The sequence below is a fragment of the Heterodontus francisci genome, chromosome 40 (assembly GCF_036365525.1).
Source record: "Heterodontus francisci isolate sHetFra1 chromosome 40, sHetFra1.hap1, whole genome shotgun sequence".
Classification (NCBI taxonomy): Eukaryota; Metazoa; Chordata; class Chondrichthyes; order Heterodontiformes; family Heterodontidae; genus Heterodontus; species Heterodontus francisci.
Window position 1 is genome coordinate 5,187,603 of NC_090410.1, and position 15,978 is coordinate 5,203,580.

The window sequence follows — 15,978 nt, forward strand, 5'->3', positions numbered from 1 at the left end:
CTAAGCAAGGCTCAGCACTGGCAGCACAAGCTCGGTGAATTCATTCTATAATTTTTCTGACTCTTTTGGGGAAGGTTTTTTTCTTTATTTGCTGATGGAATATGAGCATTGCTGACAAGGCCAGCATTTGTTGTCCATCCCCGAATTGCCCTCGAGAAGGCGGTGGTGAGCTGCCTTCTTGAACCGCCACAGTCCACGTGGTGGCGTTACACCCACAGCGCTGTTCGGAAGGCTGTTCCAGATCAGCATTCACTGGTGTGGGCTACCCTTGTCCTCCTAGGTATTAGAGACAGTGGTTTGGAAGGTGCTGTTGAAGGAGCTTTGGCGAGTTGCTGCAGTGTATCTTGTAAATGACACAGTGGCAGCAGTGTGTACGCCAGTGGTTGAGGGAGTGAAGGTTAAAGGTGGTGGATGGGGTGCCGATCAAGCGGCCTGCTCTGTCCTGGATGGTGTCGGCACACTAGAGAGTGTTGTTAGAGCTGAATGTGGATGAAGGAATAAAAGCATCTCAAAATCGCTCCTGCCCAAGACACAGCAAGTGCTGACAGAGTTGACATTCTGGAATATTTATGAGTGACAGATGCAGCCCGTGAGATGCAATTAATTGCTCTAGTTTCACTGTATGCATTCAACTATATATTGCTGCTTAAGTACACAGGGATGTAATCAGGCATTAGAGAATTGTAAATTTCAGTGACACGCCTTCATGCAGTTTTGCTGAATTAAATAGACCGTGTAAAAAGAATTTACTCACAATCTTTCTAATTTGTTATTGGGATGCAGGCGAAGCTGGTAAGCCCACATCCAGCCCTTGTCATTTGATGCCCTGAGGTAGCGATGGCCCTTCTTGCTTTGTGGCAATTTTGTTTTTATTTTTACAGCTGAGTAGCTTATTAGGGCACATCAGAGAACATTAGAGTCAACCACATAGAGTGGGACTGGAGTCACGTGGAAGCCCAGACTGGCAGGGGGGACGCGGGTTCACTTTCCCGAAGGACATTAGTGAACCAGCTGGTCTGTCAAAACCTCCAAAGCCTCACCCTTCCCTATCTCTGTAATATCCTTGCCTACCACAGTCCTCAGAGATCTCTGCACTCATCTAATTCTGGCCTCTCGAGCATCCCTGATTTTAATCACCCCACCATTGGTGGCCATGCCTTCAGCTGCCTGGAATTCCCTCCCTAAATCTCTGTCTCTCTCCCCTGCTTTAAGATGCTCCTTAAAACCTACCTCTTCTCCAAGCTTTTAGTCATCTACCCTAATATCTCCTTATCTGTTCCAGCGTTAAATTTTGCATTAGGACACGGCCGTGAAGCAACCAGAGATGTTTTATCATGATGAAGGCACGATATAAATACAGGTTGTTGTTTTATTATCTACCACATTGCTAGAATTCTTGCCCAAGTCAGAAGTTTGTGTGTTCACATCTCACTCCAGATCTAGGCTGATACTCGTGCCCTACTGAGGGAGTGCTGTTTTTTCAATGGGATGTTAAACAGAGGCTCTGTCTGCTCTCAGGTAGATCTGAAAAGGGCCCTATGGCACTATTTCGAAGAAGAGCAGAGGGAGTTCTCCCTGGTGTTGTGGCCAAAGTTTATCTCTCAACCAACATCACTAACATTAGATTATCCAGCCTTTATCACATTGCTGTTTGAGAGATCTTGCTGTGCACAGATTGGCTGCCACGTTTCCTACATTACAACAGTGACTACAGTTCAAAAGTAATTAAATTGGCTGTAAATTGCTTCGGGACATCCTGAGGTAATGAAAGGCACTATATAAACGCAAGTCTTTGTTGTTTCTTTATTACATAACTATTCTATAGTTTTCTAAATTCTCCTTTTTTTTTTTCTTTCTCCCCCATTTTCTCACTGTTTTACTTCTGTTGAACTTAGATATATGTATTAGCAAGCTCTTTTACCATGAGGGGGTAAATCACAGGCAAGCCTGATTCTGTTCTCACTCAATGTCCCCACACACGCACACCCTTACCAGGAAAGTGAACAGGTCGTGAACAAGAATGGAAACCCTGCCTGATTGCTTCAGTCTAGACCCAAGATACCAAGGCCCAATTTCCATAGCATCACAGAGTGCAATCTTTGCACAAGTGGAGGCCATTTGGCCTGTCATGCTTGTGCCAGCTGTTTGAAGGAATTGTCCAATGTATTCCCACACCCCAGCATTTTCCCAGGACCCAGCAAATTAATCCTTCGTTTGGCTCCATCATTATCTGGTCTAAAATCAGCTAACTCAGTGTAGACCAGTCATCAGACCTGGAACCTGGTACACATGTATGCCTTGGTTCCATAACACACAATGCAAACTTGAGTCTACGGGTGAGACACTTAATAGTGGATCTATGATTCCGGAGACCGGAGAGAAAAGTAGGTGTAATTTTGGGAACAATCTGGGTTTTGCTGCATTAGTGTGCGAGCCTGATTCTCTCCTCTCTCAAAGTCCACAAATGCACTTTGAGCAGGCGTCACTAGACGGGATCTGGAATGTAAAATCTGGCCTATTCCCCCACCACCCGCATCCCCCCCACCCCAATATAGAGGCACTAAGGTCACCTTGTGGTTATGCTGAGTCCAATTAACTCAGCACCGATTGTGGATCAAATGGCTGCTGCATAAAAGAAGTTTGATTTATATGACACCATTCAAGTCCTCAGGACATTCCGTACTGCATTACAATCATCTGTTTCTGGTGGTGTTGGCTGAGGGAAGTACGTTGGCCAGGACACGAGGAGAGATTCCTCCTTCCAAATAACACCACATATTTTATACACATCGGAGCATGGCTAGATTTAATATCTTAACCAAAATTGTCAGCCTAGATTATGTACTTATATTCTTAGTTCACTGCAAGACTCAGCTACTTACTAGATAACCCCCGGAGCCAACAGACTAGCTTTAAATTATAGCCATTATTGTTGACATGTCACAATATAATTTGTACCAAAATGGAATTACTGACCTTTTAGCTGTTGTGATAAATGAGAAAGCTTAATGTAACCATGCCAGGCAGCCAAAGGAAAACTTCACGCAAAGATTGTTGGAAAGGTCGTTGAGATTGCTAGTTAAAAGATTTCACCTTGAGGTTGTAGAAAGAAAGAACTTGCATCCTTTATCATCTCAGGAGGTCCCAAAGCTTCACAGCCAATGAAATATTTTTGAAATGTAGTCACTGTTGTGCAGCAGTCAATTTGCACACAGCTAGTTCTTACAAGGAGAAATGAAATAAACGACCAGATAAATTGTTTTAGTGGTGTTGGTTGAGGGATAAACATTAGCCAGGGCACTGGAGAACATCCCTGCACTTCTTGTACAGGTGCCTTGGGACCTTTTACAGCTGCCTGAAAAAGGCAGATGGAGCCTCCATTTAACGTCTCATCCAAAAGCAGCACCGCCGACCATGCAGCAATCCCTCAGTATGGCACGGGATTGTCAACCCACTATGTGACTCCAACCCACAACCTCCTGATTCAGGCTAGATTTACAACTGATGCTGTGTTAGGACATCTTTTAGAACGCTCTCTTGGAATTGCAGAAATACTACGAAGGAGGAGGCCATTCAATTCATTATGTCACAAAACGTTATGATTCAAGTATGATGTACCAGCTCACCAAGGTTCCTTCACCTGCACCTTCAAACCCGTGACCTCTACCACCTAGAAGGACAAGGGCAACAGATGCATGGGAACACCACCACCTGCAAGTTCCCCTCCAAGCCACACACCATCATGACTTGGAACTATATCGCCGTTCCTTCACTGTCACTGGGTCAAAATCCTGGAACTCCCTTCCTAACAGCACTGTTGGAATACCTATACCCAAAAGGATTGCAGCGGTTCAAGAAGGCAGCTCACCACCTCCTTCTCAAGGGCAATTAGGGATGGGCAATAAATGTTGGCCTAGCCAGCAACATCCACATCTTGTGAAAGAATTTTTAAAAAGCTAGTCAACCATGTGACTGCTGCTGAAAGCGCACATGAAGGTGGCTCACCACCGCCTTCTCAGGACAACTGAAATGGACAATAAATGCCCACCTTGCCAGTGATCCTCACATCCATGGAATTAATTTTTTTTCAAAAAAGGTCAGAAAAGAGAAGTTTTTTTTAAAAAAGTGTATTTTTTTCAAATGCAAGCTTTTATTGTAATTATACCAAAGAATATCCAATCTGTTAAAGAATATCATGCAAAAATATCAATGCAAACATTTGAAGAATGCAAAATGAGACACAGGTTTTCTATTTGAACTCAAAGCTGTGGGTGAGGATCAGTTAATTTCCTGTGGTTGTACATGGAGTTGCTGCAGTTTTAACCTGCTGAGTTCATAAACAGTCACTGGCTTTGTTGAAAATAGCGCCCACGGAAAAGTTACATAAATGACTACTGGTGCATTCTTTAACTGAGAGACTGAGGTGAAGGGCCAAACCCAATAGTGCAGCATATTTCTAAGGCTTAAAATAGTTAGAGAAAACTAAGCCAGAAGACAAACTTGCATTTAACACCTTTTACAACCTCAAGATGTTCTAAAATGTGTTACCGCCAGTGAAGTACTTTTTGAAGCATAGTCGTCATTGTTATGCAGAAAACATGACAACTGATTTGCATGCAAGGTGCCTCAAACAGCACTGTGATAATGACCAGATAATCTGTTTTTCACTTAGTGATGTTGGTTGAGGGATAAATATGGCCAGAAGCACTCCCCTGCTCTTCAGAATAATGCTATGGGATCTTTTAAATCCATCGGAGGGGGCAGACAGGGCTTCAATTTAATGTCCTATCTGAAAAACAGCACCTCCGACAATGCAGCACTCCCTCAGTACTGCGCTGGGAGCGTCAAACTGGACTTTCTGCTCAAGTCTCTGAAGTAGGGCGTGAATGCACAACCTTCGGACTCTGATGACAGTGTCCTAAGTCACACAAAGCCCAGTCCTGCGCTCACTGACTTACACTGGCTTCCAGTTAAGCAATGCATCGATTTTAAAATTCTCAGCCTTGTTGTTAAAATCCCTCGATGGCCTTGTCCCTCCTTAACTCCATAATCTCCTCTAACCCTCAGTACCTTCAATTCTGGCCTCTTGAGCATCCTCAATTTTAAATCGCTCCACCATTAGCTGTGGTGCCTTCAGCTACCTGGGCCCCAAGCTCTGGAATTCCCTCCCTAAACCTCTCCACCTCTCTTCTCCTTTAATACACTCCTTAAAAACTACCTGTTTGACCAAGCTTTCTGTCATCTAGCCTAATATCTTCTTGTATGGCTGGGTGTCAAATTGTGTTTGATAACGCTTCTGTGAAGCACTTTGGGATGTTTTACTACATTTAAGGTGCTATATAAATGCAAGTTGTTGATATTGAGCCAAAGCCACTAAGAAAGTAGATTAACTGAAACCAGGCTTGAGTTTTAAAAGCAGCAAGAAAATGTTTAAAGAAATGAAGTAGAGATACAGGAAAAGGATGAGTAAAAACAAAAACTCAATGCTGGAGTATCCCTGAACCAAGAGAGTGTCTCAGAGAACTGACTATGGCATCACTCCAGGCAACCTACAAGGATCTACTATCCATTCAATAGTGGGGGGTGCGAGGTAGAGTGGGATGTGTAGCCCCTGCTTCCCTGGACTTTTCTTGTGCGAGAAGAGCTCCTCTTCCAGTTGATCGATTGGATGGAGAGAAGAATCCTAACTGTACATAGTCATCTGCAGCCACTAGAGGGAAAGGAAGAGAGAGATTGTGTTTATAGGAAACTGGACTGGGCAATGGTAATTCCATATAAGCAGACATGGTAGCAACTGGTGGAGATGCTCACTAAAGGCCTGCTACCCGACCTGAACCCGATGGGACCCAACGATGTGTCGGGTTGGGTCGGGTCACGCTTCCAGGTCCGGCATTCGGGCTCGGGTTGGGTTGGGCTGGGCTGGATCGGACACGCTCTATCACCACCTCAGGTAAGTGACTTTAATGTTAATTTACTTTTTGGATTTTAAAGGTGGTTTTGCTACAGTTATTTTAAGCTTATGCAGGTAAGGAACAAAAAGTGAAAAACAAAAAGGCAAGGTAACTGATGGTCAGGTCAGGTCGGGCAAGGGGAAAAAAAAAGGACGGACTCAGGCCAGGTCGGGTGGGGTTCTGTCGGGCTCGGGTTGGGTCTTATTTGCAGACCCGAGCAGGCTTTTAATGCTCACAGCTCATTGAAGAGGTGAATACATCATCCAAAGAGTAAAGTTACGACAAGAGTAATAATTTGCACCTTCAAATTTAGTGAAACGTCCCAAAGTGCTTCACAGGAATGTAATCAGTCAACAGCTGACACAGTAACAAACAAACTGCATTTTAGTTACATCCAGTAAAATTAGTAAATTTTTGTATTGTTCAAGTTAGAGTCTGGGTTGCATTTCACTGGAGCAAAGGGATGGAGTGGAAGTAGTGAACAAGGAGGGTGAGTCAGTCCATGGAGACTCGGGTGAGCGGAAAGACGACCATTGGGACTTGGCCCAAGAAGCTGTTCCTGACAGTGAGAAAATGTATCCGTGCATTTTAGGTCCAGGGTCTTTTTCCCACTCCCCCAAATATACTTTATTCATAAAATTTGTAAAAAATACATTACAAAACAATTCAAATTGGGATGTTTCAGAAAGTGCAATTAAGATCAGTTTCTTTCCATCCAGGAAATGAGGTGCCTCAGTACTCTTGCCATTCCATTTTACATACAATGTACATTTACATTATACCAACACCCCATTCTCTGGTGCATACAGCTCAAGGGCTTTTACATTTGCGTCCAGGGTCCTGATCGGCGAATTAAACCTTATACAAAGTGTCCTGGTGTGGCTAAAGTTACTGAAATGAGTGAGTCTCCTTGCTTACCTCTTTATAGTTGATATTAACCACTCCAGTTCCAAACTTGTCCATAATTTTGAACGCTCCTAGAACAGAATCAAAATCTATTACCTTTGAACAATGTTCACAAATGATTCGAAATATAAAAAAAACTTGCAATCACTGAAATTGTCTTGAATTGTATGTTTTACTGAATATTCCCCTGAAAGTTGTGACTCGTGGACCTTGCTATTGGTGTGGGGGTGGGGACAGTAGTTAGTGAACCCCTTCCCAGTAAGTCACTCATTACTGCATTGCTCTCACCTGGTTCCATTTTCATCTACCTAATCGTAGCCACAGTATCACTGGCAATATCTTATCTTCCCACTCCAGCACCATTAAACCCTCCTATTTCTCATCTACATGCTACCCCTTGGCATCATCATCTGAAAGCACAGTGTTAGTTTTCATCTGTACACTGGATACACCCAGATCTACCTCACAACCACCTCTCTCGACTCCTCCACTGTTGCTAAAATTATCAGACTGCTTATCCAACATCCAGTACTGGATGAGCAGAAACTACCTCCAATAAAACATTGGGAAGACTGAAGCCATTGTTTTCAGTCCTTGCCCCAAACTCTGTTCTCTAGCTACTGACACTAGCCCTGGCAACAGTCTGAGACTAAACCAGTCTATTCACAAGATGAGTTTCCAACCACATATTCTCACCATCACTAAGACCACCTATTTCCATCTCTGTAACATCAGTCAACTTTACCCCGGTCTCATTCATACTTTCATTACTTCTGGACTTGACTATTCCAATGCACTCTTGGCTGGTCTCCCACATTTGACCTTCCATAAATTTGAGGTCATTCAAAACTCTGCTGCCCATGTCTTAACTCAAGTCTCGATCACCAACACCCCTGTGGTCACTGACCTACATTGGCTCCCAGTCCAGCAATATCTTGATCTTAAAATTCTCATTCTTGTTTTCAAATTCCTCCATGGTCTCGCCCCTCCATATCCCTGCAAGCTCCTCCAGCCCCATAATCATCCATGATATCTGTGCTCATCTAATTCTGGACTCTTCAATATCCCCAATTTTAAATCGCTCCACCATTGGTGGCCATGCCTTGAGCTGATGGGGCCCCAAACTCTGGAATTCCTTCCCGAAACCTCTTCACCTCGCTACCTCCTTGAAGATGCTCCTTAAAACTTACCTTTTTGACCACCTGACCTACTATCTCGTGACTCGGTATTAAATTTTGCTTGATAATGCTCCTGTGAAGCACCTCGGGATGTTTTATTACGTTAAAGCCACTGTACAAATACATGTTGTCACCTACTCTCTAACCCATTCCTTCCCAAGGCTGTGAAACTATCTAGCCTTTTAAAACTCAAGCTGGCAACAACGTAATCAATACTTCCTAATTTATCTCATCTTCACTTCCTAACCTTGGTGGTATCCTGTTCTGTAGGCCTTGACCTTTCACCTCAGTTTAAAATAAACATTTTCTTTGCAATACAGCCAGGGTGTAAAACTATGTAACTATGTGCAGCATCCAATCTGACCAGTCTTGGGCGTCACTAGGTACGTGCATGTTATTCTTGGTCTGATAATCGATCAGTCCTGTGGTATTGTTGTTCATTCCAGATTAAAGGCCCTAATTATTGAAGCGTGAACTGTCAGTCTTGTGAAGTGCAGGTAAATCTCCATCCAAATGGAAAGAGAGAACTACTGCCAGCACCACCTGGTATTCCAGGACTAAATGTTGCAAAAAGTAAACTTAACAGTTTAGTGCAGTGAACTTGCCGACATGCAGGATTTCCAGTTACTTCCCACTTCTGGACTCGTGCTTCAAATATGTAGATAATTTGAACACATGCAGAGAGAATATCAAAATCTGACGACAACAGCAAAATAAGGAGATCTTAAACTGCAGTCAACTGAAGGAGGGCACAGGCAACACACAGAAGTGGGCAAGGAGGTGGCAAATGCAGGTCAATATGAAGTAGCACCTTTTTGGGGCAGAGAATGGAAAACAAAACAGAAGTCAATACTCATGGTGCAGTACTGAGGGAGCACTGCATTGTTGGAGGTGCTGTCCTTTGGATAAAACGTAAAACCGAGGCCCTGTCTGTCCCCTCAGGATCCCACAGCATTTATTCCAAGAGGAGGAGCAAGGGAGTTCTTGGTTACCATTTATCCCTCAACCAACATCACTGGAACAGATTATCTGGCCATTTATCTCGAGTTTGTGGGAGCTTGCTGTGCAGAAATTGGTTATCATGTTTCCTATATTACAACAGGTACTACACTTTAAAAGTACTTCATTGGCTGTAGAGGGCTTTGGGATGTCCTGAGGTCTTGAGCTATAGAAATAAAATCACAGAATCATAGAAAGTTTACCGCACAGAACGAGGCCACTTGGCCCATCATGTCTGTGTTGGCCAAAAAACAAGCCACCGAGTCTAATCCCACCTTCCAGCATTTGGTCCGTAGCCCTGCAGGTTACAGCACTTGAAGTGCATATCCAGACACCTTTTAAATGGGTTAAGGCTTTCTGCCTCTAATTCCCTTTCAAGCAGCGAGTTCCAGACCCCCACCGCCCTCTAGGTGAAAAATGTTTTCCTCATCTCCCCTCTAATTTTTCTACCAATCTCTTTAAATCTATGCCCCCTCTCTGCTAAGATGAATAGACCCTTCACCTCCATTCTATCCAGGCCCCTCAATTTTGTACATTTCAATCTCCCCTCAGCCTTCTCTGTTCCAAGGAGAACAACCACAGCCTATTCAATCTTTCCTCATAACTGCATTATTTCCAGTCCTGGCAACATCCTCGTAAATCTCAAATAAAAGCAAAATACTGCATTTCTTGTTTTTGTCCTCGTAAATCTCTATCCTTTCGGTTTGAGGTGACCAGAACTGTACACAGTACTCAAGTTGTGGCTGAACCAAGTGATTTATACAGTTAAAGCATAACCTACCTGCTCTTATTTATATTCTATACCTCAGCTAATAAAAGGAAAGGGTTCCATATGCTTTCTTAACCACCTTATTGACCTGCCCTGCTACCTTCAGGGATCTGTGGACATTCACTCCAAGGTCCCTCACTTCCTCTACACCTCAGTATTTTCCTATTAATCGTGCATGTCTCTTTTTTTATATCCCAAGTAGTAAAATTCTCCATGGAATGGAGATTTAGGGGTGAAGGGAGAAGATACGTAGACCTATAAAAACAACTTTCCCATTGTCATGTCAGCAGCTCAGGTCCCTGCCCAAGTCATGCTCCCAGAAATGGAATTTAAACCTTTTAGTGTGAACACACCTTGTAAATTCTGAGTGCTAGAAACAAGTTGTAACACTGCCATGAGAGAATTCTTCTCTAGGATAATATTGCACACTGAGTAATGAAAAGGAGGAGAACGGGCTGCCCATTGGCTGCTGCTGAATGAGTGCCCTCCTGTGGAATTGAACCAAACAGGCCAGGAAGGCAACATAGGGCGAGGGTCAACACTCCCAGGATTCGCTCAAGTACAGCAGTGCAGTGGTTATGGCACTAGGACTGGACTAGCAACCCAGAGGTCAGAAGTTCAAATCCCATCAGGGAAAATTTGAAAAGATGAATTCAACAAATTTTGTCATCTGTGGCTAGCATCAGAAAAATGACCATTAAAAACTATCGGATTGTTGTTTTAAAAAAAAATATCCACAGCAAATGAGGCTGAGAGGGGACATGATCGAGGTATATAAAATTATGAGAAGCATAGATTGGCTATCTACCCTGAGTCTGTTTCCCATGGTAGGAGTGACTAAGATTTAAGGTGAGAGGGAGGAGGTTTAAAGGGGATCAAAGGGGTAAATTTTTCACACAAAGAATAGTGGGGATCTGGAATGAGCTGCCTGAGGAGGTTGAGGCAGGAACAGTAGCAACATTTAAGAGGCATCTGGACAGGTACTAGAATGAGCAAGGCATAGAGGGATATGGAATTAACGCAGGCAGGTGGGATTAGTATAGATGGACACTATGGTCGGCATGGACGCGATGGGCTGAAGGGCCTGTTTCTGTGCTGTACGACTCTATGGTTCATTAATTCAGAGCAGAAAAGCTGGCTGTCATCCTTGCCTTTATCCAAATGCAGTTGACTTTTAATGCCCTCAACTCAATTAGGGATGGACAATAAATGTAGCCTCGTTACATCCCTGCAACAAATATATATTTTTAAATCTGTTACTAATTCCTGCTCCCTGGAATTCAAGTGAGGACATCAGCGAGCTCCATTGTGATGCCCAGCACAGTCGAATAATCATCCGACACTTACTGTCTAGGCAGAAGAAAAACAATTTAAGGTATATGAAAGACTGGAGGCTTGTGTGGAACTATAATCCCATCACAAACCATCGCTTTTAGAAGAGGAAAAACTAGGATTAAGTGTCTTCACATAACAATCTTCCCCATATCAGATGTTGATTGAGCCCCAACAATACAGATCATAAATGCAGTATAACCTTGTAGACTACATTGGAATTTAGTCAAAGTGCAGTGTGTATTGGAAACCAGGCAGTCATTGGAACCTACCATTGTTTGACTGCTCAGTGCTTTAAACCTGTCTCAATGCTGTTCCCTAGAGGTCGCTGATTGCATTACAATAGTCATAGAGAGATACAGCCCTGAAACAGACCCTTCGGCCCACTGAGTCTGTGCCGACCAACAACCACCCATTTACACTAATCCTGCATTAATCCCATATTCCCTACCACATCCCCACCTTCCCTCAAGTCTCCTACCACCAACTACACTAGGGGCAATTTACCATGGCCAATTTACCTATCAACCTGCAAGTCTTTGGTTCTGGGAGGAAACCGGAGCACCCGGTAGAAACCCACGCGGTCACAGGGAGAACTTGCAAACTCCGCACAGGCAGTACCCAGAACTGAACCCAGGTCGCTGGAGCTGTGAGGCTGCGGTGCTAACCACTGTGCTGCCCTTTAGCATCAGATTTACTCACTGTGTCCATATCACCTTAACTGAAAAGAAAATCCTTTTCGCATCCTATTTATAACTGTAAACACCAATCAGGTCAAAAGTTCCACTAATGCTTGCTGCTATTTCCTAGGCCTCTGCATGTGCTCGAAACTAGGAACAGCCCGGAACAAAAATCTGACCAAAAGACCTGGTTTTGATCCAGTACATTCCACCAAGTCACTCGATCACAGAGTGGTTTCAACTCATCCAGGACACAAACTAGAACATTGCTGGAAACACACAGAAATCAGTCACCGTCAAAGTGGAAAGAATAGCTGAACATTTCAGCTGAGAATGTGCATCAGGGGTTCCCAACTGACACTAGGAGCACTTATCACTTTCAGATGCTGATGCACTTGCTGACTATTTCCAGAATTTTCTGCTTGGATTTTTGCATTTCCACCATTTGCAGCTTTTCTTTAATAATCTCTTTCCTAAAGAAGTGCTTCTTCTTGCATGTTTTGTGTACATTGGCACCGTGTAACTCAGAGGCTGCGTGGGAAACAAGGAAAATAGGATATGTTCTTTGGGTGTGATATTAAATCGAAGCCGCACCCGTTTGTTCTGTGCTTCAGGTGGATATTAAAGCGCCAGGAAATTAAGAGAGAGAGACTTGCATTTCTGTAGCGCCTTTTATGGCCTCAGGACAACCCAAAATACTTTTCAAACAGTGAAGTACTTCTGAAATTTAGACACAGTTGTAATGTAGGAAACACAGCAGTCAATGTGTGCACAGCAAGCTCCCACAGGCAGCAATGACAGAATGGTCAGATGATCTGTTTTGGTGATTTTAGTTGAAGGATAAATGTTGGCCCAGGATAATGGATCGAACTCCCCTGCTCTTCTTCAAAATAGTGGCCATGGATTCTCTTACATCTACCCAAGAGGGCGGATAAGAGGCCTTGGATTAACATCTCATCCGAAAGGCGGCACCTCCAACAGTGCAGATCCCTCAGTACTGCACCTGGTATGTCTGGCGAAGAATGGCTGCACAGCAAAATTAATTAATTATGCAAAGTGTTTGAAGACATTTCACTACAATAAGGCGCTACATAAATCCAAGTATTACTATTTTTAATAACCAGTCCTCCAGTGTCTTTGAATTAATTTATAGGAGATTTATAGGTTTGTGAGTTCAAGTCCCACTGCAAGACCTGAACACATGGAACAATCAGACCCAGTTGTAGCTGCTTTTCCCTGGTTAGACTCACTCCAGATATTGGGTCTTGTAGCACCCTGGACAGGAAAAAGTACAGATTACTCACTGATCATTGTGTCTAGCCTCGTCAGACAGCAAATAAAATTCACGTAACTGAAGGTCAGATCAGGGTCTGTGTATCGCAGTCCAATCAGCTGCATCAGGAACTCATCGACCTGGAATCCTAGGAAAGTAATCAAACCAAGAGATAAAATGTTGGACAAAGAAAGTCAGATCCAACTAAACAGTGAGGTTTTGTAAATGTACAAGGCAAGAACTCAACTCAGTGCAGCACTGACAGCACTGCACGCCCCAAGTACTTTGCTAATCACCTCTTCAGTCCCCACCCCTGCTGGGAATTATCTGGCTATAACTGAACAGCTATGAGCTCATCATACAGGGGTGAAGGGTTTGTAGGCAGGAACACAGAATATCCCTCTCACTCTTAGACTAAACTGGTCATATCAGCATACTGGTTAATCCATTCCTGTTTGGTAACCCAAATAAAGAACTCTATCTAACTGCAGCTGGGTAGTAAATTAATAATTTAAAATTAGCTGTAGTGCTGCTTTCCTACCATCACTTATCACACATGTTCCTTGACAGCAGTGAAGTTAGCTCTATAACCCCACCTGCTGCTTGCAGGGCGCTGAACATTTCTTGACTGTCCATAGTCCCTGATCCATTCTTATCGAACTGACTGAAGACTCGCTGGAGAAAAACGAAAAATCGCACAAGGTTATTTGTTGCAAAAAAGTGGTCAATTTTATACTGCAATTTCTTGACAGACAATTAGAGTCTCCTTCAGAATTTGCAAGGTAACTAAAATAAATCGTATCCATTAATTATTGTACATTTCTGCATTTCTCAAATGATGGGACTGAACTAAATATCCGAGGTAGGATATTAAAACAAAACTTGCTGTCTGATGGCGGTCCCTCTCTCCCATTTACCGTTTATTCTCTCTCCTTCTCCCTTATTTTAATCCTAATGGGCGGCACAGTGGTTAGCACAGCAGCCTCACAGCTCCAGCGACCCGGGTTCAATTCTGGGTACTGCCTGTACAGAGTTTGCAAGTTCTCCCTGTGACCGTGTGGGTTTCCTCCGGGTGCTCCGGTTTCCTCCCACATGCCAAAGACTTGCAGGTTGATAGGTAAATTGGCCATTATAAATTGCCCCTAGTATCGGTAGGTGGTAGGGAAATATAGGGACAGGTGGGGATGTGGTAGGAATATGGGATTCGTGTAGGATTAGTATAAATGGGTGGTTGATGGTCGGCACAGACTCGGTGGGCCGAAGGGCCTGTTTCAGTGCTGTATCTCTAAACTAAACTAATGCTTCCTTCTCACACAATGGTGCACTTTGTTCCTCCTCTCAGCATCCTCACTGGGTTGAAAAGACTTGAATAGCAACAATTTGCATTTATATAGTGCTTTTTATGTAGCAAAATGTCCCAAGGCGCTTTACAGGAGTATCATCAGGCAATTCACTAATGTCTTTTAAGGAAGGAAATCTGCTGTCCTCACCTGGTCTGGCCTACATGTGACTTCAGACCCACAGCAATGTGGTTGACTCTTAACTGCCCTCTGAAATAGTCTAGCAAGCCACTCATTTCAAGTGCAATGAGGGATGGGCAATAAATGCTGGCCGTGCCAGCGACACCCACATCCCACAAAACGGATAAAAAAAAAAAATTTAAACTAAGCCACATAAGGAGGTATGAAGACTGAGAGAGGTTGGTTTTAAGTGAGTCTTAAAGGAGAAGAGGTTGAAAGGCGAAGAGGTTTCGGGAGGGAATTCCAGAGCGTATGGCCCAGACAGCTGAAGGCACAGCTGCTAACGGTGCGGCAATGGAAATCGATAATGTGCAGAATTGGAGGTGTAGGGAGATAGGGAGCTGGTGAGGTTCTGGAGGGATTTGAACACAAGGATGAGAATTTTAAATTGGAGGTGTTTCTGGACCAGGAGGCAGCGTAGGTCAGTTAGCACAAGAAGGATGGTTGAATGGGACTTGGCACGAGTTATGATACAGTCAAAGTTTGGATAAACTTATTGCAGTGTGTCTGCTATGCTTTGCTGGAGCCTTCAGAACAACGCAGTTCTGTGTCTTCTTCCACCTTCTGGGATAGAGCTGTTGGGCTGAATGGCCTGTTTCTGTGCTGTAATTTATATCTAATCTCCTTACTCCTGCACTCGAGGCTTTTGGAACATCCGCTTGGCATCTGAGAGTTTAACATGTAAATGCCAATGTCAATTCTGCCCTCTGGTCCTCCTGGCAGTGGAAATAGAATAAATAGGGAGTAACTATCAAAACACTTCAATAATTTTAAACATCTCTATTAAATCTCCCTTCATCCTTCTCTGTCACAAATAGAACACAATGCAGACCAGGAAAAGTCCCAGGTTCAAGCCCCACCTCCGTAGTGCACAGTAAGAGGGTTCCTGGAGATCAGTTCCAGTAACTCGACCCCAGCTTCATTCAATCACTGGTCCTCCTGTGTTAAACTCTGTTCTGCTCCAGCACAGATCAAATTGCCCTTTACCAATACTCACCGTCCACTGGCAGATTTTACTCCAGAGATCACTGAAGCCCTCGAATCCCATTTTTCCAAACCCATGTCTCTGAGTTAATCCCGAGTTGAGGAATTATTCAATTACAAAGTGCTAAACTAAAAATCAAAAGTTTGACAACAAGAAGCAACATGATTACACTCCATTTCCAATAAAATCGGTTGAATTTTTGTTTGAAAGAGAGATATTTCCTTTCTCCCCGTCGCTCCTGTGTTCACTTCTCATCCATTCAAAGGCAGCAGTCAGGCTCCAGGTTTCAGACCCCTGCAACTCTACAGTTGATCACTGGGAGATACACAAGCTCAGCCTGGGCTGTTTCTCCTTTGACCCCATGGAATTCACCAACTCTCCAGCA

The 15,978-nt window shown here is 43.6% G+C and overlaps 1 protein-coding gene across 1 annotated transcript in view; it reads right to left on the reverse strand.

Annotated features, from left to right (window-relative positions):
- Positions 1-4,148: 4,148 nt before the first annotated feature.
- The window catches only part of zgc:85932 (uncharacterized protein LOC405875 homolog), a 30,211-nt gene continuing 18,381 nt past the window's right edge, over positions 4,149-15,978 (reverse strand). The window contains exons 16-20 of the mRNA XM_068018866.1: positions 15,606-15,674; positions 13,685-13,763; positions 13,120-13,236; positions 6,870-6,928; positions 4,149-5,710 (exon numbers count right to left, since the gene is read on the reverse strand). Coding sequence (XP_067874967.1) covers positions 5,684-5,710; positions 6,870-6,928; positions 13,120-13,236; positions 13,685-13,763; positions 15,606-15,674 — 351 coding nt within the window. The 3' untranslated portion in view covers positions 4,149-5,683. The remainder of the gene's footprint in view (positions 5,711-6,869; positions 6,929-13,119; positions 13,237-13,684; positions 13,764-15,605; positions 15,675-15,978) is intronic.